At 40.4% G+C, this 23,306-nt stretch overlaps 1 protein-coding gene and 1 pseudogene across 6 annotated transcripts in view; both read right to left on the bottom strand.

Moving 5' to 3' along the window:
- Positions 1 to 23,306, bottom strand: part of MDN1 (midasin AAA ATPase 1) — a 158,290-nt gene that overhangs the window by 90,714 nt on the left and 44,270 nt on the right. For all 5 annotated transcript variants that reach the window (XR_014248649.1, XR_014248650.1, XR_014248651.1 and 2 more), the window contains exons 16-32: positions 20,224 to 20,435; positions 19,545 to 19,648; positions 18,049 to 18,193; positions 17,220 to 17,316; positions 15,757 to 15,870; positions 13,256 to 13,403; positions 12,473 to 12,583; positions 10,417 to 10,568; positions 9,691 to 9,869; positions 8,603 to 8,811; positions 8,271 to 8,417; positions 7,079 to 7,220; positions 5,601 to 5,735; positions 5,380 to 5,518; positions 4,967 to 5,105; positions 4,538 to 4,668; positions 1,605 to 1,749 (exon numbers count right to left, since the gene is read on the bottom strand). Coding sequence is in view for 2 of the 5 variants with exons in the window: in XM_082405917.1 (XP_082262043.1) it covers positions 1,605 to 1,749; positions 4,538 to 4,668; positions 4,967 to 5,105; positions 5,380 to 5,518; positions 5,601 to 5,735; positions 7,079 to 7,220; positions 8,271 to 8,417; positions 8,603 to 8,811; positions 9,691 to 9,869; positions 10,417 to 10,568; positions 12,473 to 12,583; positions 13,256 to 13,403; positions 15,757 to 15,870; positions 17,220 to 17,316; positions 18,049 to 18,193; positions 19,545 to 19,648; positions 20,224 to 20,435 (2,449 nt within the window). In the remaining 3 variants the exon portion in view is untranslated. The remainder of the gene's footprint in view (positions 1 to 1,604; positions 1,750 to 4,537; positions 4,669 to 4,966; positions 5,106 to 5,379; positions 5,519 to 5,600; positions 5,736 to 7,078; positions 7,221 to 8,270; positions 8,418 to 8,602; positions 8,812 to 9,690; positions 9,870 to 10,416; positions 10,569 to 12,472; positions 12,584 to 13,255; positions 13,404 to 15,756; positions 15,871 to 17,219; positions 17,317 to 18,048; positions 18,194 to 19,544; positions 19,649 to 20,223; positions 20,436 to 23,306) is intronic.
- On the bottom strand, positions 1,756 to 4,522 carry LOC309635137 (mitochondrial import inner membrane translocase subunit Tim9 pseudogene; annotated as a pseudogene). The gene has a single exon. The product of its transcript is annotated as a mitochondrial import inner membrane translocase subunit Tim9 pseudogene (transcript).

Here is a 23,306-nt window from a genome sequence, read left to right as displayed (position 1 = left end):
ACCACACTCCCCGAGCTCGTACTACCACCCCTTTCTTTATAATCATGGTAGAGAACTTCAAGGTCTTATAGAGTCCGTGGTGCAAGAAGGATTCAGCCCTAGTAGATGACTCCCAAACCCCAACACTTTCCCCTAAGCAAAGGCCCTTCCCTTTACTTTCCCTTCAGCTACTTGACTGGTGGTTTGGAGAAAATAAACATTATCTTCCCATGGGGGAGAGCTGTCTGAAGCAGAAGGAGAAAACTTTGATGTGGCTCAAAGGGAGTGAAATTGCAAACAGGTATATATTTACCTCTCGTATGACAAAGAACTGTTTAGTCCTCCAGTCTCAGGGCCTTTGCCCTCAGTCTGGATTCATCCCACCCTCCCCCTAGGTCAGATAACACCCGCTCACAAAAGTTCACCAACGATTTTCTTTTACTGCACAGATCAACTCCATCCTTCGCCTCCCCGGCCTAGCACAGCAGGACCAGGAACAACGCCTGCACTCAGGAGCAGCTCAGCAAAGGGCCCAGGGGTGTGCGTGTGCTGCTCAGCACCATCCCGGCTGAGCAGGACGTGGTTCCAGGATCCCGCCTCCCTCTGCAGCAAGGCAGGCAGAACCAAAAGCTAGCTTTCCCTTCGGTAAAAGCCGGCAATCTCTGTCTAAAAATAACTTAAGCTAACCTGACAGGCAAGTTAACACATACAACCTTGAAATCAGATCTTTCTGTGCTATTTCCACTTGCCACAGAGCCTGTTTTCATACTTTGAAACTGTGGTGTATGTTATTTCTTCCCTTCAGTACATTTCCCAAAGCACAGCGATCATCTTTCTTCTTATGCTACTGAGGAAAATCAGGCCCTAAATATCACTTTTACACTTCAGGCAGCCACCAAGTTACCAGGAATCTTACCTGCTTTCACTCCCCACCAACCCATTTCTGCTCATCATCCTGACCTACTACCACACCACCCTCTCCCTAACTTGAACACACCAGGGTCTCACACACAACACAGACTTCTCCACTGAGAGGCTTCATGAGCCTGGAAGCCGTGGGGCTTGGGGGACCCTCATACCACCTTCTCAACAGAAGAAATCACCCTCACCCTTTCCTTTACCAACAGTCTGAGGGTGACCCACACAACCCCTGAGAGAACAGACACTCTCCACCTGCAAAACCAGGACAGGATCCTGGCTGCGACTGCTTTTTTGTCACTTTAAGTCATTCATATCACCACTCTCGTGTTTAACAGAGTAGACTCTAGAAGCAGAACTTGAGAATAAACTTCAGTTTCAACTTTTCTCATCCATAAAACTAGCAATAATAACTTCCACACAGAGCTCTCGTGAGACTTTGTTACCTTAACATATGTAAAAAGCCAGGCAAAGTGATTGAAATAATGAAATTTCAGGCACATACAAAAGTGAGACGTCAAATAAGGAATGTTTTATCTGTCAGAATTATTTTTCAACCTTATAATGGCTCTCTCTGGATTTTTATCTTTTACTCAGTTTTTACCCAACATAAAATTCCAGACACATTTTTACATACTGTATTTATGGGTACAGTGAGCTGAGGTCAAAAGGCATAAAAAAATTATGCTTCAAGAACACAGTTTTACCTCTTTTTTCCCAAAGTCACCCCCGGGGTTCATGGTTGCCAAGATACGGAATTTCCTCCCAGCAGTCAACAGCTCTACCTCATTATCCTTGTCCTCTAGGTTGCCTTTCTCAGCTAATAACAGAGACTTTTCCACTTCAAGGACACTAGAAGGAAAATTGGAGAATGTGAGATTAGAAAAGGCTTCTGTATTCTATTTTGTGGTCTTCAGTGTTCTCAAAAAGGAAAAAAAAAAAGTCATCTCCTTTGCTGAGCTTTCACTTTAGTTAATGGTTTCCTGCCACAAACTTCAAAGTGAATAGTTATCCCAATTCCTATGTAGTGGAACAACAGTTCTGATCAAAAGAAAAAGAATTCCCTTTTCCCACTTACGTCAAGACACTTGTTTTAAAAAATGGGAGCCTAACTTCCCTGGCGGTGCAGTGGATAAGACTCCACACTCCCAATGCAGGGGTCCCGGGTTCGATCCCTGGTCAGGGAACTAGATCCCACAAGCATGCCGCAGCTAAGAGTCTGCATGCTACAACTAAGGAGCCCACGTGCCGCAACTAAGACCTGGCACCACCAAATAAATAAATATTTTAAAATAAATTAAATAAAAAATAAAAAATGGGAGCCTAGCATGCAAATGTTCATGGCAGCATTATTCACAGATATAGAAACAACCCAAATACCAAGAATAGGTGAACAGATAAAAAAATATGGTATTATCTACACAATGGGGCTTCCCTGGTGGCGCAGTGGTTAAGAATATGCCTGCCAATGCAGGGGACACGGATTCAAGTCCTGGTCTGGGAAGATCCCACATGCCGCGGAGCGACTAAGCCCGTGAGCCACAACTACTGAGCCTGCGCGTCTGGAGCCTGTGCTCCGCAACGGGAGAGGCCACGACGGTGAGAGGCCCGCGCACTGCGATGAAGAGTGGCCCCCGCTCGCTGCAACTGGAGAAAGCCCTCGCACAGAAACGAAGATCCAACACAGCCAAAAATAAATATAAATAAATAAATAAATTTATCTACACAATGAAATACTATGAGGAACAAAAAGGAACACACTAATGATATAGGCTATACCATGAAGGGACCTCAAAACATTGACGCAAAGTGAGAGAAGAGACCATTTATATGAAATGTCCTGAAAAGCCAAATCTATACAGACAAGAAGTAGATGAGGAGTTGCCTGGAGCAGGAGGTGGCATCAAAGATAAACTGTAAATGCACAGGAGGGATGCTACTGGGATGATAAAAACGTAAACTGAATTGTGGTGGCTGCAAAACTCAGTAAATTTACTAAAACTCATCGAATTGGGGGACTCCCTGGCGGTCCAGTGGTTAGGACTCTTGGCACTCGCATTGCCGGGGCCCGGGGTTCGATCCCTGGTTGGGGAACTAAGATCCCACAAGCCGCGCGGCATGGCCACTGCCCAACTCCCCAGCCCCCCACACACAAAGAAACAACGCCCCCCAAAAAAAAGAAAGAAAAAAAATAACTTACTGAATTATACATTTAAAACAGGTACATTTCATGATATGTAAATTATACCTTGATAAAGAGAGAAACACAGGTGTTCATCAAGATTCACACTGATCTGAGGTTTTTTTTTTTTTTTTTTTTTCTTTTTCTTTTTGACGGGGCAGCTTGCGGGATCTTAGTTCCCCGACCAGGAAATGAACCAGGGCCCTCGGCAGTGAAAGCGTGGAGTCCTAACCACTGGACTGCCAGGGAAGTCCCTGTTTCATTTTCTTTTTTTTCCCCCCTGGGTTATTTCCATTTATTTTACTTTTAGTAATATAATTTTTTTTCTATCTCATGACTGAACACCTATTTTGAAGAAACAATGGTTTATTTTTCTAATCAAGTGACCAAGCTGCTGAGTCTTAAGGTCTCAACAAATGCTGCATCTTACTATTTTCATTGCACAACAAGACTTATTTTGATTACTCTGGTAAATAGCAATTTTGCTCCTCCAGTGGTTCTTATTCGCCAGTCAGGACAGATGGCTGGTTCACACGGTGGCCACCACCGTGTTTTCGGGCACTTTCTGTCAGGTGAGCCCTCATTTCCGGTATCGCATCAGGGATCCGTCCCTCAGGACTTCTCTACGTGGTTGGCCAAGGCATCCTACGCTGGCTATCAGGGCTTCATTCTGTTGAACAGGATATTCCTGAAATCTCATTGATATTCTTCGTGTCATTTTTAAACATTTCTGGAAGCAATGTTCTGGGCAGGTGAGGTCACTTCAGGCTTTACTTCTCTTGTCCTGAAGTCTCTCACACTGCAAAAAGCAGGTTTACCGTAGGCTTACTGTGTAGGTTTTGAGAAACTTCTTAAACTGTTTTATCTGATCAGATTTCAGTATTTGTGCAGCCATATTCTTTCAGTACGTTCATTAGTCACCTTTTCTGATGCATGAGTTTCCTTTCTGTTCTGGAAAAGCAGCTTTGCTTGAATGTCTCCAGCAAAGCCTGATTTCTTACGCAAGCACATGCTCTCACATCCGACACCAGTATGCGGCTAGGGGGCTACGTGGCCAGCCAAGTCTGGTGTGGAGGGTTGGCGTCCTGGTCTGGGGTTTTGAGAGGCCTTACAGCTGTAACATCCAGGATTTTGATTCTAGTTCTTTGAAAAAAAAAATTGAGATAATGGCCACATAATTTGCCTTAAAAAAGAATTTTAACTTGCGCTTGTTTGTTTTAGCCCTATCCTCCCATAGTCCCATCTTTCTGATTACTGACAGCTAAACAGAAAAACTAGGTCTCTTAAAGGAGACACTGTGTGCTAAAGCCAAAAAAAGCAATAGCTCATCATCATTTTCAAACATTTACTGAATACAGTGTACCTATGAAGAACGCTACTGTGCACAAGAATTAATATCTATAAAATCCAGACCAGCAAAAGCATCAAACACAGGGTAAACCTCTTACACTCGTGTACCTGTTGAGTCTTTCCAGGACAGAGTCGTCGGCTAGGGAGATCTCATCCAAGAGGAAAAAGCCGTCCTCCTTCATGGCCAGAACCAGAGGCCCATCATGCCACTCAAAGAGTCTTGATGTGTCAATTTCTTCCTACAATTTGGAAAAGAAGAGGGTGAAATTAAAGGGCAGGTGGCTCCACAAGACAATACACATGTAGCTAGTGGGTGTCTGCTGGAGTTGCTCTGCAGAAAACAAAGACTGGAGAACAAGGAACAGATCTCGCATAACAGGATGCTCGTGGAGGTCCCTTGCAGACCAGTGAAAATCTGAAGATAAGATACGTATCAAACCTGTATGCCCCACCGGGAACAAAATCCCACAGTTGACTCTCGCACAGAGCCGACTGCAATTCTTTAAATGAACATGTTATCATTTGCTCAGGACAAACCTTGTCATTTGGCTTCTGTCTCACGGGTCGCAACCCCCCCAAGAAGTCCGATGTCTCCATGTGTAAGTGGCAGTTGACTGAGTATAATTTCTGCTTTGCCAAGGCTGCAAACACCTGACAGATAGTAGTTTTCCCACACCTGTTAAGAGATACACACCAGATTAACAAGGAGCATGAATTCCAAATACACACCCATGAACACCCCAGTCAACAAGTGAGGGGAGCTCTGGCCACAGACACTGCTGGCCAACACAGGGCATCTGGCCAACACAGGGCGCCTGCCCCTTGGCTCAGGGGGCCCTTCCCCAAAACACAGCACCCTACCATGTCTCTTAACCAGAAGGGCACACACTACATGAACTCTACTGAATTGAACTGAACCCTCAAAATGAGTTACTGTCTTCCCACTTTACCCAGTGTCTCCAACCAGCAGCACTGGTTCACCAAATTCCAACGCCCTTCCCACCAGCATCGCCAGTCTCCGCATGCCCTTGGTCCATACGACGTGGCTGAACTTAGACTCCAATGTGGATATCTGAGCAGACAATTTACCTATCAAAGGCAGAGTACATATTTAGGTTCTAATATGAATACAACTCAATTCATTCTCCTCTGGATGTGATGGCCTACTCACTCAGCAATTTTAGGACATTTTCTTTGGAGAAGAGGGATTGAGGACACAATTTTTTCTTGAAATGTTTTTCAAGGACTTCTTGAATCACATCAACCTCCTCCTGCTTCCTGACTCGGCCTGCCAGAAGCATAAAACCTTGAAAGAAAATAAAAAAGGAACCGTCAAGTGTCAACACCAAGGGACACTGATACTACTATGGAGCATTAGTTGCTGTGAAGAGGAAACCTGAAGAACTACTTTGGAAAACCAGGAGAACTTACTACAACTAACTATACGCCTGCCCTCTGCCTTGGCAACACGACTTCTAGGTAATCCAACACAAAGGAACTCACGTGCACCAAATGACATTCAGGAATGTTCAGAGCAGCTTTTCTTTCTAATAGCTAAAAAGCAGAAATGACCCAAATGTCCATCAACAAGAGAACAGACAAACATATCATGGTATCTCCCATACAATGGGTTACAACACAGTAATAATTTAAAAGGAATGAAGTCCTGATGTACAAAACAGCATGGCTGAATCTCACATTAGACTGAGTGAAAAGAAGGCAGACACAAGAGTACATACTGCATGATACGATTTAGATGAAGCACAAGCTCAGGCAGAATCCATCACTGGTGACAGATGTCAGAGCAGTGATTATCTATCTCTAGGAGTTAAGGCTGGCAAGAGCCATGAAAGAATCTTCTGAGGTACTGGAAATATCCTAAATCTTTGCCAAGGTGGTGATTTACACGGGTACCCACATATGTAAAAATACATTAAGCTGTACACGAAATAACAGAGCACTTTACCCACTTTACTGTTACATTTTATGTTATACCTCGATAAAAAAAGTTTAAAAACAGTGCTCCTCCCTGTACTCTTTACCAGCAAAGAGAAAATACAACTCTCATGGGTTAGTTTTATTTCCTCCCCACGCTCAGTAACCACCCTGTTAACAACTCATCAAGACTTTTCAAATCAGAAGATTCTGAAAGGCTTTCTATGCTAGCACGGAGAGGAACATACAAATTCTTCCCATGGATTAAACCAAAATAAACAAATCTGAGTCTCAGATGACGTAACTCCCTTCGCTCAGAACTCTGGTATTATCCAACCCGTCAGTTTTCTGTACGTCTCTAAGGCGCAAGCATAACTCTCCATGGTCACCACAATGCAGATAAAAGGTGCTCAAAGACCCTCGCCAACCACCTGCCTAAACTCCTAAAGGCGTTATGTCCATATCCTGACTCCCACAGGTGGCCACCTGAAGCTAAGAGTGAGAAAACCTTAGCAACCAAAACATAACAGCACAGAGGCCTGCAGAAATAGGACCACTTACAATGTCAGTCGGGACTTGAGGGAGAACGGCTCTGTTCCTACAATGCCTAGTAAAATATATATACTGGCCACAATTTGGGCAAGATTTGTTGCAATAACACAGCATGCAATCTGCCCGAAGTCCACAGTTAGAGAGCGTGTGCTGAGAGCTTACCATCGTTGGCTAAGTGCTGCAACCAGTCATACTCTTTCTCTGTCTGCTCAGCCAATCTGTATCGCTCAGCCCATCGGAACAGATCACGGAGGGTGATGAAGCCTTGCTTTCCAGCAAACACTGAAGAACCTCTGCGATAGGACTATTAAAGGACCAAAACAAATGAAAAAGGGCAATGGCAAGCGTACAGTACAACTTATACAAAATTCCTGACAAACTTAAGCTACCATAAAAATGATTCATTCCACTAAGATTAATTTTTCTTAAATGTAAAGGGACTGCAATCATTTGAAGATAAATGTTCAAACCCATGTGTAAGTAAAGAACATAACAAATAATGGAATTCCATCTCATATAACACACAGAAAACGATTACGAATAATAATACAAATAGTGGCAAACATGAAGGAAAATTAATCCCATAGTGTGGGACCACAGTAGTAAGAGTGGCAATTATTAGCTTTCTAGGAAGTAATTTAACAGCGTATAATTCTGATAAAAACCACTTTTAACCCCATAAAATAAATGGGATATTCTTGGGACTTCCCTGGTGGTGCAGTGGTTAAGACTCCACGCTCCCAATGCAGGGGGCCCGGGTTCAATCCCTGGTCAGGGAACTAGATCCCAGATGCATGCTGCAACTAAGAGTTTTTGCATGCCGCAACTAAGGAGCCCACGACTGCAACTGAGGAGCCCATCTGCCGCAACAAATAAATAAATAAATAAATGATGAGTAAGTTCTGGGAAATCTTTAGGAAAAAAGGGGGGGGGGGGAATATTCTTAAAAAAAAAAAAAAAACTGTAGCTTTGTAGAATTGAAAAGGGAGAGCCACACATAAAGGATCTTTTTAGTTATGTCCATTCAAGGATTACACCCATTTAAAACACAAAAACTGCAGTTTGTTGATGCCAAATTCCAACCTAAGTAAAATGTTCCATATTATCCACAAGAAGGGAACTGTCATCACATGTAATTATCAGAAAAATTTTAACATGGTATTAAATTGCCAATTTACAACACAAAACCAAAAACTGGCTGTTAATGGGATGAGTTTTAAAGATAAGATCCTTACTCTGAAAAAAATAATAAATGGGTGGATGGGCTGTTTCTACCCCAGGAAGCCTCAGATTCTGATCACCAAATCTAATCAACACAGTCCATTTGAAACTAAGTGATGGAGAGATGGAATACCTGAAGGTCCAGCATGACTTTAACCAACTTGCTGCAGTAGGAGGGTGGCAAGCTACACCGCTTGTGCAAGATTGTTTCCAACTCAGAACTAGGCAGTTCATCAAAGTGCAATTCCACAAATCGATTCCTGAAGGCTCTAGAAAGCATCTGGGAAACGCACAGAAACAACATGATACAAAGGACCTTTTCATTTAATTTCCAAAATGTAGGCTCTGCTATTCACCACAAAAAGAAAAATCCTTCAAAAGAGGTAAAAACATCTCAGTCTTACCAAGACGACTTTTCTACTCGACTCGGTAACAAACAGGAGTAAGGGGGCAAATGCTACACACCTTTCTGCCTCCGTAAAGTCCTGGGGGATTCTGGGTAGCAAAAAGCATGAAGCGAGGATGTGCTTTAACAACTTCTTGTGTTTCTGTTATGAGCAATTCACGGTTATCATCCAACAGTCTGTTCAGTGCCTCTAGCACATCGGTAGGGGCCAAATTTAACTCATCTAAAATAATCCAATAGCCCTTTCTCATAGCATCAATAAGAACACCTTAGAGGAAATACATACTGAAAATTAGTGCATAAATTAGTCCAAAGTTTTTTTTTTTAATGTTATATACAAATCAACAAATCCTAGATTATCATTAAATTTCAACGCAAATTGTTCTCTGCAGCTAGCCATGTCCCCAAATAATTTGTGGTTTTGAGTATCAAGGAAGCATAATTTTCAATTAAAAATACTCCTTTTTATTTTGCACAGAGGGGGAGCCAAAGCTGATGAATATTACATTTACAACTTACTTTTTCCCCTGAAGTCTACTTTCATTTAAGTCACCACATTCTCGTATCTATTCTCAGTTTCCCTCTGTTCAATGCTTACTCCTCTTCTGATTCTCTAGGAAATGGAGGAGTTCAACTGCACACTTCAAAACTAGGCCCCAGGACTTCCCTGGTGGCGCAGAGGTTAAGAATCCGCCTGCCAAGGCAGGGGACACGGGTTCCATCCCTGGTCTGGGAAGATCCCACATGCCACGGGGCAACTAAGCCCACGCGCCACAACTACTGAAGTCCATGCACCTAGAGCCCGTGCTCCACAACAAGAGAAGCCACCGCAATGAGAAGCCCGCGCACCGCAATGAAGAGTAGCCTCCGCAACTAGAGAAAGCCCGCGTGCACCAACGAAGACCCAACGCAGCCAAAAATCAATTAATTAATTAATTTAAAAAAAAAAAACCTAGGCCCCAGTCCTGTGTACAGCCAACAAGATTAGTCTGGCTCAAAGGAAGCTGGGGCCCTAACCATCACCCCTTAACCATCACATAGCTCAGGGAGAAAGAAAAAACAGCTATTGTGGCATCCATCCATGTGCCTCAACTGGAAAGGATGAAGATTGCTTGAGGAGACCCAAGGAATAGAATTATAACCTTACCTTCTTTAAACATGAGCTTCCCTGAGGAGTCGGATGTGTAACAACCAATGTACTCCTGAATATCCGTGTGCTCGTGGTTGTTAATACGCACACAGTGGTTACCAGTAGCTGCGGCCAGCCACCGTAGCAGGCTTGTTTTACCCACTGATGTCTCTCCCTGAATCAGCACTGGATATGTTCTTTAAAGGATCAGCCAATAAAGCAATTAAAAAGAAAAAAAAAGACAGAAACCAGAATTAAATCATGTAGTGTTTAAAAAAGAACAACTATAACATTTAACATCATCATAAGAGAATGTTTTTATATACCTATGCACTACTAATGGAACGTTTCTTAAGCCCTGAGAAGTTTCTACGTAAAAATGGTTCCTCAGAAACTACCAAGGAAAGTAATTCCAGCCTCTCTTGCACTAGTGAGAAACAGTAAGCGGGAGTAACTGTTACTCACTTAACAAGTAATGGGTGATGAGTATCCATCAGCAAAATACTAGAAAGCAACCTTAATGATGGCCAAAATAATCTGGGTCCATATTGCTCCCACCAAAGGTACAACTAGAAACGATGTTTTGTGTCTGGAGAAAAGTGACAGGATTGACTTAGAAAATAATTATTCACTCAGCCAATGAATAACAATAGAGCCCTTTGAAAGTTCAGGAAGTAGGACTAGACTTTCAGCAATGCCTATGCTGGTAAGACATCAGAGCAGTGTGAGAAAAGGTCCACACACCCTGCAGAGACCACTCGGACTATGTCTCTCAGGTTCAGCTTGACGGAAGACGTGAGGATGTACGTCTCATCTATTGTAGGTTCCTTGTCTCCCACCGAAATCCAGTAGCCTTCCACCTGGATAAGCCGACCTCCTTTTGGTTCTGGAATAGGCTGAAAGACACAAGAGTTAGAGAAATAACCCACAGACCCACGACAACTATGGCATTCTTTCAGAGAGGGGTGTAAAGTGGGAAAAAAATTGTCACCAAGAATGCTGCTTGTTCTGGATGCTTTCAACATTAAAACCCACAAATGAACATGAAAAAAAAATTACTTTGAGGAAGGAGAACAAAATGGTGACATGTACTGGTTTTAAAATTCAGGTTGGGTTAGGTAGATATGGGGGAAAACTTGAATGAAAATAATTTCTCAGATAGTTTATGACTCAGTTCTCTTCTCTCATCTACCAAACTTCCCACTCTAATAAAGTATTTTGGTCAAAAACATGTATTTCATATAAACCATATTCCCAAAACATGGCCAGTGCTGTACTGGGGCAGGGAAAGGGGGGCACTACGCACTACTATGTTCTGGATCCCCTAGAAGACATTAAAAATAAAAGCAACCCTCCAGAGAAACTCGTTAAGGATAATATTGTAGATGATGGCATAACCTTTTGAAGGTATGGTGGAAGTTAAGTTGATTTATACAAAACTGCCATTTTTATAGATCAAAAATGGTCAAATGGTGGTCAGATATATAGCTATAGAAAAGTGCTCTTCTAGAACATTTAGCCCCCTGACTTGAAGCCACAGTTGTAGGCACTGCTTTTAAGGACTTCTCAGTTGGGCAGAAGAGCAGTGAGAAAAAAGAACTGTTAAGCCACCATCATATATAACCATGAGGAAAGCATACAAAAAAATAAGTGGAGGGGAATGGTAATCGGATAATAATCAAAGCAAGCTTGAGTCTTTTCTCAGTGTTTTCAGAGTTTACCAAAAGTATATATTCATGTGTTACTTGTATAATTTTTTAAAAGGAAAAAACACTGAATCCAAAGTACCCACAATCCCAATGGCTCTTTCTTCCTAAACAGCAAGCAATAGACACATAAACAAGTCAGTTTGTGAGCCAGTTTCTCTCAGCCTCTTTCAATCCCATGTTATTCTGTAATTTCCTCTGTCAAACTGAAATGGTTATTGTGTATAACAGAAACAAGAAAAGGAAAGCGAAAAAAAAGCCCAACCATCAATCAGAAGGGGGGTGTGCAGATAAACTGTGGTGCAAGCTTCCGATGAAATGCTATGTGACAATTAGAAAGCACGTCACTCACAGTGATCTGTGGTACAGACAAAAAAATATATCCAGGATATAGTTAGGCTAAGAAAGGAAACTACAGAACATTCTTATGAGATGGTTTCATTTATATTACTTATATTAGATATATACAGGCAGACCTTGGAGATTTTCCAGATTTGATTCCAGACTACGGCAATAAAGCAAATATCACAATAAAGCCAGTCACACAAATTTTTTGGTTTCTCAATGCATATGAAAGTTATGTTTACACTGTACTACAATCTATTAGATGTGCAATAACATGTCTAAAAAAGATGTACGTATCTTAATTTTAAAATGCTTTATTGCTAAAAAAATGTTAACCATCAACTGACAACATAGGGTTGCCACAAACCTTCAATTTGTAAAAAACTGCAACATCTACGAAGTGCAATAAAGCAAACTGCAATAAAGTGAGGTATGCCTGTATTAGAATTTACCTTGATAAATCTACACACACACATATATTAGAATTTGAATATATAAAAAAGATTTTTTAACTTTTAAGTATATATATATATGTACACACACGATTTAGATGGAAAGGACTATCTATAGGATTTCAATCTCCAAAGATCAGGATTATCAGGAATTTTCACCACCTACGTTACAATTTTGTGGAACTGACTTTTATAATTAGAAATAAGTTTTGCAAAAAAACCAAAACCAAAAACAAAACAGCTAACAATTTGATATTTCAGCCTTTCATTTAAGCCAAAAATCAAAAAAGAACCTACCTGCTTCAGCAGACTTTTAACATTGCCAGAAACAATGTGCTGACAAATGAGCTTCTGAACTACTGGGTGCGACGCCCTGTCAAGCTGTGTTAAGAAACCCAAACAAAAGCCCTAGAGAAAACACAAATACGCGTTAACACTAGTTATCCTTCTGCAATAACAGGCCAACTTATTTCAGAAACAAAATTCAACCTCTCGGGTGGTGCTGGTGCCCAGAACAATTTTTTTTTTTTTAAGAATATATTTTTTATTATTTATTTTACTTTATTTTAATTAATTAATTAATTAATTAATTGGCTGTGTTGGGTCTTCGTTGCTGCATGCAGGCTTTCTCTAGTTGCGGCGAGCGGGGGCTACTACTCTTCATTGCAGTGCGGGGGCTTCTCACTGTGGTGGCTTCTCTTGTGGCGGAGCACGGGCTTTACGTGTGCAGGCTTCAGTAGTTGTGGCTCGGCGGGCTCTAGAGCCCAGGCTCAGTAGTTGTGGCGCATGGGCATAGATGCTCCGCAGCATGTGGGATCTTCCCAGACCAGGGCTTGAACCTGTGTTCCCTGCATTGGCAGGTGGATTCTTAACCACTGCGCCACCAGGGAAGCCCCAGAACAACTTTTAAATGGGATACAATGGTAGAAAAAGGGCAGGGTAGTTCCGGTATGAAAAGTTCTGGGCTAATCTGACTAAACAGAAAGCACTGGCAACCCTGGCACGGGCATCCCCACTTGCTCCTTCCCCATGGTGTGCCCATCCACCAAGCTCTCAACCAAACACAGACTGTACAAAGACCTCATAGAGCGAGCGCTGGATGTTGCCACATGGATTGGAGGCTGCAAATCGCAGGGCCCTACAGAGAGTCCGAAGGCTGTAGTGAGGTCTGTGGCCGGTCCCATCCACCAATTTTGTCCCAGACTCCTTCCGCACAGCTGTATAGAACCTACAAAGAGGATGCAATTCAAAAGATTTATTTTATTAACTAATAAGCCTTACTATTTTGCTGTTGTTCCCATTTCTCTACAAAAGGACCAAAAGGCATTTTTATAGATTAGATGGCCAAGCTTACATACAACTTCTTAGAGCATCAAAAATAATAAAATGAATATTGATCAATTTCCCTTAGGATGGAAAGAGGAGAAAGGTGAGATGTGTCTGATTTTTAAGGGAATGGTAGTGAGATATGAGAGGCCCTTAGCAAGAATATACTGAATCCAAACACAGGGTTCCAAAGTCGGCTTTAATATGAGGGTCAAATGAAGTCCCTGTGCAATCTCTAATGGTGATGGATAAGCACATAGAAAACAAAAGTAATGGTATTTTAAAAGAAAGTCTACAGATACGGTTATAATCAACAATGACAAAATGTTAAAAAGCATGATGATATGGTGACCATTTCTACTTTCATTACCACATAATTTAGAAGTCCAGAAGATGACAAGATGGAAGAAGTTTCAGACTGAAACATCAAGTGCAAATCTCAAAAATTCATGAAGGACTTCCCTGGTGGTGCAGTGGTTAAGAATCCGCCTGCCAATGCAGGGGACACGGGTTCAAGCCCTGGTCCGGGAAGATCCCACATGCCACGGAGCAACTAAACCCGTGCGCCACAACTACTGAGCCTGTGCTCTAGAGCCCGCAAGCCACAAATGCTGAGCCCACACGCCGCAACTACTGAAGCCCACATGCCCAGAGCCTGTGCCGACAGCAAGAGAAGCCACCACAATGAGAAGCCTGCACGCCACAATTAAGAGTAGACCCCGCTCGCCGCAACTGGAGAAAGCCCAATACACAGCACCAAAGACCCAAAGTAGCCAAAAAAAAAAAATTCATAAAATTCATGATCACATGCCACAAGATCAAGTATAACCAAACATGTGTCAGAGATGAAACCCAAGGGACTTCCCTGGTGGCGCAGTGGATAAGACTCCGCACTCCCAATGCAGGGGTCCCAGGTTCAATCCCTGGTCAGGGAACTAAATCCCACATGCATGCAGCAACTAAGAGTTCACATGCCACAACTAAAGAGCCCACCTGCCACAACTAAGACCCAGTGCAACCAAATGAAGAGATGAAACCCAAGTTCTAGCCCAAATGACATGTCTTCCCTCTTTGCAATCTAGCTAGACATTCTTTCTTTTGTAGAAAGACTCTACATTCCAGAAGTGGGTTTTTATATATGGAACATGCACCTCTTGTACTATCAGCATTTTATAAGAGCCACACTTCAGCCACACTGCTTTATCTCCAGCTTTTTGAATTTTAACTACACATATTTACGCTTTTGTCTAAATATTCTTGGCTAACAAAAAGTGCTCTGATTTTAAAATGTGGTGTGACAAACCACTCCGAAGCCCTTTGACAAATGCCTCTTTGACTAACCTATTTAAAACTGGGCTCCAAGTTTCATTTTCTAACCAGCATTTTGCTTTATATGTTCTTTTTCTTCACTTACCACAACCAAAAATAACAGTATTTACTGATCTCCACCTGTAGAATTAAAGCTCCATGAAAAGAACCAAGATTGTCTGTTTTATTTATAGCTGTATCCCTAGCATCTGAGCCACTCAATAACTATTTGTAAAAAAAAAAATAAGGAAAAAAAGCTCAAAAAGCAAAGTAAAACACTAATATGATCCAACTTCAAAATCTTTACATATTGTATATCTTGTTTTAGAGGACACAGATAAAATCAACTAAGTGACGTGCCCCAGATGACAGACTTAGTTTCTGACAGAGCCAGCACTAGAACCCAGGGTGTATGATACAAAAGATTGCACCCTTTCCACATGGCATACAAAAAACAGAGGAAAGAAACTCAAATTAAAGCACCAAGTGATATAACCACTCTATACTGCATTCAGCTAAGACTCTAATAATTCCAAACTGGCCTCAATCAATTATATCAACCTTCCCCCCTCTACATTCCACAAAGCTAATATGCAAATTGCAAAAAGTAGGATTTCACCAAGGCAGATCAAAATATAAGCCATTTATATCTCCTCAAGGGATTCAAACTCTTAGCTGTGAATAAAGAAGTAATTAGGAGAGAGTTATCTAATTGTTTATATTCTCATAGGTCTCGACAATACATATTCTCATAAGCTCTCTATGTAGTTTCCTTAGGAAAATCCAAGGGAGTCCATAAGGTTCCAACTTTAAAATAAAATCTAAATAATCCTTCCATCAGTCTTCTCTCGTTAGGAGCAAAAAAGAAGAAAACAATATACGTGCATGAGGTACACATTTTTATGCTCAGAGGAAGAGTTTATAAAGAGAAACCAAAAAGAACCCACGTTATGATTCCTTGCACTGTACTCCTGCTCACACTCAAGCCTTTCAGATAATCCACAATAAGGATCTGTAAGTCTTCTTTACTTTCCAATTCTTCTACATAAAGTTCTGTGAACCTGTTAAGACAATTATTATTCCATAATAACCATTTTTGAGGAAGTTAATACAGCTATTCTGACAATACAAAAACACAAGACGGAAGTTATATAAACTCATTTTACCTGCTTGTAATATAAATTATGAAGGCCTTTCAACTTGAGATACAGATTGATCATAATGAAATAGAAGATAATGTAACCGTTACCAAAAATTCTACCATTACTACTTCTAAGAAAGTCAAACAGTCCTTGCAAAAACAGTTACAAAAATAAGACTTTATTTATCCTCATTTTCAGAAAGTGTTTTTGATTACAACTATATGTAACAAAAAGTACATGCAACAATAACAAAAAAGCCTCCTCACTATCAAAAATTAATAGTTGTAGCAAAGGAAAATACATACTTGTGGTTGATAAAATTTTCCTAAAAAGCTTTTACTACTTTTATAATGTGGGAGAAGATCCAGTAAAGTTTTAACACTATTTTAAAAACTCAGATTCAACAAAAGGTTACCAACAATAAACAAGGTCATTTACCTTTTTTTTTTTAACATATTTATTGGAGTATAATTGCTTTACAATGGTGTGTTTCTGCTTTATAACAAAGTAAATCAGCTATACATAAACATATATCCCCATATCCCCTCCCTCTTGCGTCTCCCTCCCCCCCTCCCTATCCCACCCCTCTAGGTGGTCACAAAGCACCGAGCTGATCTCCTTGTCCTATGCAGCTGCTTCCCACTAGCTATCCATTTTACATTTGGTAGTATATATAAGTCCATGCACTCTCTCACTTCGTCCCAGCTTACCCTTTCCCCTCCCTGTGTCCTCAAGTCCATTCTCTACGTCTGTGTCTTTATTCCTGTCCTGCCTTTAGGTTCTTCAAGGTCATTTATCTTTTCCCGAATGCTACATACATAAAACATCTTGTTCATGTCAGTCTGTGCTTAATGATGAAAACTGAAACTTAAATATTCTTTTACAAATCATTAGTCTCATCCAAGACGACTCTGCCTAAAATGCACTTACGTTGTTCTATGATATACTATTATTTCGTTATGTGAAGGTTTTCTAATAGCTAAAAGGCTATCTGAAGGAGGAAAGATTTTTGTTTTGAACAATATCCATGAGCCATTAAATGTCATACGAACAACCCAAAGGAAAAAAACTCCCAGTGTTCTGGAGTTTTCCATATTCCTACCACCTATAGAAAGAAGAAGACTACTACAAGTAAAAAGATTCCTCTATCAGCAGTCAATAAATTTCAAGCATTGTTATGAGGGTTGGTTACGTTAATACTACCAATCAATAAATAAAGAGAACTTAATTTTAAAAACAGCTCCAGGAACCAAGCCATGACCCCTTACCTGTTTCTTATTCCTGGTGGGAGATTTCTTTTGCCCACATCAGTTGCTGGATTCATACACGCAAATAAACGGAAATCCGGATGACGTACCAGTGGTTCTGTTAAAAGAAAACTATAAATTCTCAACAGCTTGTAACAATAAGTGATCAGAGGAAGACTAACTCCACTGAACACCAGGGTGAACCACTATGCCTCAAGGCTCAGCAAGGTTGGTACTGGCTGCTCAACCATCCTTGCCTTTTCTCAAACCCCGATGAAATCAGTTTCCAGATCTACGTACACAACTTAATCTTAAACTGCCATCCCACCATCTCTTATGGTGTGGTTGTTCATGCTATTTATGTTTCATCACCTATTCACCAGCGCATACACTGTCACTGAGTGTGCATGCCTTATTACCCACTACACAAATGCCTTGACAAATTATCTTATTCTTTTCATTCCCTATATCACCTAACAATAAGACTTTGCAGAAAATTACTATCTACAGAATAAATAAATCACACTGGGAGGCCCATGTAATCTACCTAACCAAAAGAATATTACTTTTTTAAAAACATTTTTTAAATTTATTTATTTATTTACTTACTTACTTATTTATTTATGCACGTATGCATGCAGGCAGGCTGCCCCGGGTCTTAGTCGCGGCATGCAGACTCTTAGTTGCAGCATGCCGGATCTAGTTCCCCGACCTGGGATCCAACCCAGGCTCCCTGCATTGGGAGTACGGAGTCTCACCCACTGGACCACCAGGGAAGTCCCAAGAATATTACTTTAAAGAGGCCAAAAGGCCTCGCATCAAGTCAAACCCCAAAGGGATCAAGTGCTACCTGTGTCTCCTCGATCCAGCAACACCAGAGAGCCAGAGGAGCCTTCAAGTAAACCACTCAGACATTCTAATGTTTCTGGAGCAGCCAGGTTAATCTCATCCAACAAGATCCAGTCTCCTTTCTTTACAGCCTGAGCTAATGTACCCTAGAAGATGAAGTAAAATGTTAAGGATCCATTGCAAACACACACACACTCACCAAGAACAGTTATGTGAGCAGGGTTAGAAGCAGAGGCAAGGGCAAACCGCTCCAACCTGATGAGCTTACACCTTAACGCCAAATGGCTGCCAGCTGTTTGCCAGAGTTAAGGTCAGGTTAACTTTTTTTCAAATATCCAAAAGAGTCAAGGGAATCTCTCTGAGCCTAACGATGAGATGCAACAAACTAGACCATCCCATTATATGGATGGTAAGGCAAATAATAACTTACAATGTATTCAGATGTTTAAAGGTAACCAAATGGTTATTAAAAAGACCCAAAATAAATACAGGGTCAGGCTATGAGTATACCAAGAAAAGATAAATGACTAAATCAAGAGCGTATAGTGGTTGTAACTCAGAGCCTTTCACAGTTGCTGAAGAATATCAAGATGAATCTTTCCTCATCTCTACTGATTTGATCTCCTCAAGTTCTACTTCCAAAAGCAATGAACTGACAATCTACTCAAGTGACACAACATCAGAAACTTAATTGTTTTACTATTATTAAACTGCTTTATGCTTTTGTTTTCATTGTGATCCTAACAAAGAATCTTCTATAAATAAAACTGAAAAAAATAAAACGGAACAAACGTATTAAAATCCAGTGTAATGTCAAGTCATGAAATAGGTATAAACCCTATTTTGAGAGCACTTGACATTTTCATTGGTTATTTTAGAAACAATCATATTAAGATTACGCACTGATGACTAAATTTCCCACAACAATGGATATATGGTTGAGGGACTTTCTCTCTTACTAAGACATCATCTCAAGTAAGATTCCTACACCTCCCTTCGAGTGTGGTCTGAAGAGTGTCACAGAAACAATTTTCTTTAATAAAAATATAAAAAGCTTAAGTCACAAACATTTAACTAAGTTGATCCTGCAAGGTCACAGGAGAGAAAACAGTAGAGCTACCCATGCACTGGAATCAAAAACGTGTCCTAACAGGAATGGACCCAAATATGTCTCTCTCTCTCTCTCACACACACACACACACACACACACACACACACACACACACACAGAGCTATGAAACAATAAAAAATTTCACTAGTTGTTCTCAACTGCATCTTTAAAAATAGTAATAATGGTGTTCACCAAGACTTTATAATTTCTATAAAGGACATTAAAAAAAATCTTCCCCCCAAAGAATTATTTCATTAAGTGTTTACTGTCTTAAACAACAAGCCCTAAAATGTCAACATGAAGAGAATACAAAACAGTAGCCTCCTTAAACTTGCATTTTGCATCAAATCAACATTCCCTTAACCTAAACAACCAAAGCAAAATACCTCTACAAATGCAAACAATAGGGCATTTTCAGTCATTTTCATCTGTTGTTGGGCATGGTTGAGTCTAAGACCAAATGCTTCCCACTTCTCTTTTAGTAGTGACCCTAGAGAAAAATAAAGACAAGAATTTAACATACACTTTGAGTTGTAATATACATAACTTAAAAACACACAATTAACATAACACACACAAAAATCACATCTTAGAAGTATAAAAAATTAAGTCCAAACACTTACATAATGCCAAACATGTGCAGCCACTATACTAATCAGTTCATTTATATGCATACGTATTGGTTAACTCGTTTATCTTCACAACAACCCTTTTAAGTAGGTACTCTTATCCCCACTTTATAGATGAGGAAGAAGATAACTAAGCCGCCAAAAGCCCCACTCGCTGTGGAATCCAGTTTTCTGGAAGTAACCTCTTCTTCTAAGCACATGTGACTTACTAACCACTAAGCAGTACTGTACATCAACATCAGCGACCACCTGTTTTGATGGAAATCTTGACTAGAGTCACAGGAGCAGCAATACTTCAAAATTAGCCAGCTCTGCCTTAAGTCCTAGAAAGCTCTAATGTGTATTGCTTCATTCTTCCCCCAAACTCTTCTCCTAATTCTGCTAATTAAACTTCAGCCTCATGCCCTCCCACTGGCAGCCTGGGTCACATTCTTACCGGTCTCACTCTCTTTTCCATCCTTGTTGACAGCCGACTTGTACACATGTTGCATTAGTCTGAGGAGATTGTGCCACCGTTTCTGCCTGTAACAGGTCTGAATGTGTCCCAAGAATGTAAAGTTTTGCTTCTTGGAAAATGTCTGAGCAAAGAGTTCCTCAAATGCCTCCCGTAAGGGTAGCCAAATAAGCTTATGGTCCACTGGTTTGTAACTGAAACAAAAGGTAAATATGTGATTCACAAACTTCTAAAGCTAACAGAAGTTGGAAAGTATGCCTTAGAAAACAGGAATAGGTGTAAGATTTCTTCTAATCAAAATCAGAAATAATACCAAAATACTTAACATAAATCTATGTTAAAGTTTTAAATTATAATCTATTTTCTCCACTCCAAGTGTCAGAAGCACCTATACTAAAGGTAAAAACTAGTATTAGACAAACAAACTATGAACAAATTTGAAATTCCAAACTGGGCAGTGCAAGGCATGTCACTGATTTTACTAATATATTTAAATAAACATCATGTATATTTGATGATAAACCATATTCTATCAAGATTGACCAAAAGGTTTTTGAAACATTTTAGAAGAAAAATATAATGTCTGAAATTGACTTATTCAAGCATCTTAAGAACTTACTTGAACATCATGCCTCGTCAATGGAGGGTGGGGAGACTGCTCCCAAAGAGATTCAAAATTGGGGGAGGGGGACGGTAAAAAAAAAAAAAAAAAAAATCTTAAGACACTGCAATGGTTTGTGACCTTCCAAGGCTCAACTTTTTTTATTTCTCAGCATTTAGATTCTCTCCTATTTCTTAGCATTTTATTTTTCTGGTTGGGGAATTAGGGAATCAATTCATTTAAATTAAAATTTAATTTAATATTGGGGGGATTAATAATGTATAGAGTCAAGAAACACTGCTCTAGCTAAATTTAAAAGAAGTTGCCCAAGCAGCACTAATCATTCCTGGAAAATCTCAAGTATACAATTTTCCGTGGCCTAGGATACTAAATACTACAATTCAAGGATGACGACATAACTTTTATTTCTGAGAAATATAATTTGAGAACTGAAACAATACCAAAATATGTTTCAGAACAGTCAAGCACAATTGGAGAACTCATGGATACTATTTACTCACTGGCCTGAGAGAAGGAACAATGAGATGAGTGAAACCCAGTGCCCTGATACTGAGCATCTATATAGAAGATTCTGATTCCAGAGACAGAAAGCATGAGAACTTCACAAACTCAATATCGCTTCCCAGTAAGCACTAACCCATTAATCAGTAAAGACATTTCTTTACTCCATTTATTCAACTGAGATTTACTGAGCACCTGCTAGAGTTCAGCACTGAGTAAATGAGACCCACCATGTCCTGCCCCTCTGCAGCTTACAATCTAACCAAAGAGACAATAGGGGAATACACCTACTAGTATAAAATATCAAGTAGCAAGTGCTATAACTGGATAAAGTGGAAGGAGAGTGGCTGAAAGAATTGGTACTTTGACTATCATAGTCAGAAGAGGCTGTGTTAAAGACGGGAATTTGAAGGAAATCAAACAAGGAAGGGTTAGGCTAAGCAAATATCCCTGGGCAGCAGGGGATGCCACAGAGGAAATATCAACGCAGAGCAGAGCTAAAGAAAGGAGACAGAGACGTGCCGGAGCCAGGTGATGAAGGGTTTGGAGTACATTCCACATGGACTGAGAAGTCAGTGGAAGGATCTGAGGAAGAGAGTGATGAGATCTGATCACACTATAAAAGGATCATTGTAAATACTAAATGGAAGAGAGACTGTGGGGAGGGTAAGAGTAGAAGCAAAGATGAGAGCCCTGCGCTGGACCAGGCAGAGGATGATGAACCACAATGACAACAGAAGAAGTGGTAAGAAATTAAACACACACGTTATTTAAATAAAAGAGCTAGTCTTAAAGATGACAGAATAGATGGATCCAAAGCTAACTGAGGCAGCAGAGTAATGACTAAGAACGGAGATATCAAGAAAGACTGCCTGGGTTCAAGTCATGGACTAGCCATTACCTTGAACAAGGCACTTAATGCCTGTGAGCCTCAGGTCCCCTAAGTGTAAATGGGGATAATCAATAGGTTGTTAAGAAGGCTAAGTGACTGAACAAAGATAAAAACTCAAAATAGTACCTGGCACAGGAGTGTCATTTAAGAGTTACCTGTGACAACTATTACCACTAGTAATTGGCTCAGTGAATTGAATTCATGAAAGAAATGGCTTTATATTTCAAATTAGACTGAGCTCCTTAAGAAAAAATTTTGTTCATTTAAAGCTGAAAGCATAGTGGCTGGAACAGTTAAGTCGTCATATGTTTCAAGTGATGAATAAATGAATGAACAAACATACATACACCTTTCCGAAGGGAAAAATAAATAAATAGAAATAAACTGTAACACATATACTCAATGGAAACTAACCTGCTACAGGGAGAACTGATGAAATCAAACTACGAACCATTACAGACCAGGGTTTCCATGATGTCTTTTGCAGAGAAAATATGCCTCAGGAGCAACCTAAAGGCCAAGAGGGGAGGGAGGTCTAGAACACCTGGCCCTCATGGAGAGTCACTCAGGGTCTACCTGTTACATACATGATACATGGAGACCACATACAAGAGTTCACTAGAAAATGGATAGAACAAAAGAAAATGACTCTCCAAAATTATCATACATGAAAGAACATGAAGTGTAAAAGAGACACAAAACAGTGCATGCTGAGTAACTGAAAAGGCAAACGGTTCACTTCATTTGGGCTCAGGATTCTGAGTTTGAAAGCATGCACTTCTGCCCTGCAATCTCCTGTGCAGTTTCCTTTATGGATGTTTCCATGGGTGGCTTAGAGGAGGACACAGGTTAGCCATTTTATTTCTATTTCTATGAGATCTTTAATTTTTCTCCCATTTTTTCTTTCCTTCATTGTTAACTTCTCCAAGGATACCTCCCCTTCTCTATTTATCTGTTTCTCCCTCAGAGGCTACCCCTCCCAATCCCATTCCCTAGAGTCAGTGATGTGAACCTGTGTTCTGTGTTTTGCCATTTAATGGCAGACTTTCC

The sequence above is a fragment of the Balaenoptera borealis genome, assembly GCF_965194805.1.
Source record: "Balaenoptera borealis genome assembly, chromosome: 9".
In the NCBI taxonomy this organism is placed as follows: Eukaryota; Metazoa; Chordata; class Mammalia; order Artiodactyla; family Balaenopteridae; genus Balaenoptera; species Balaenoptera borealis.
The sequence above is the reverse complement of the archived record's forward strand: the minus strand, read 5'-3'. Positions and strand labels throughout refer to the sequence as shown.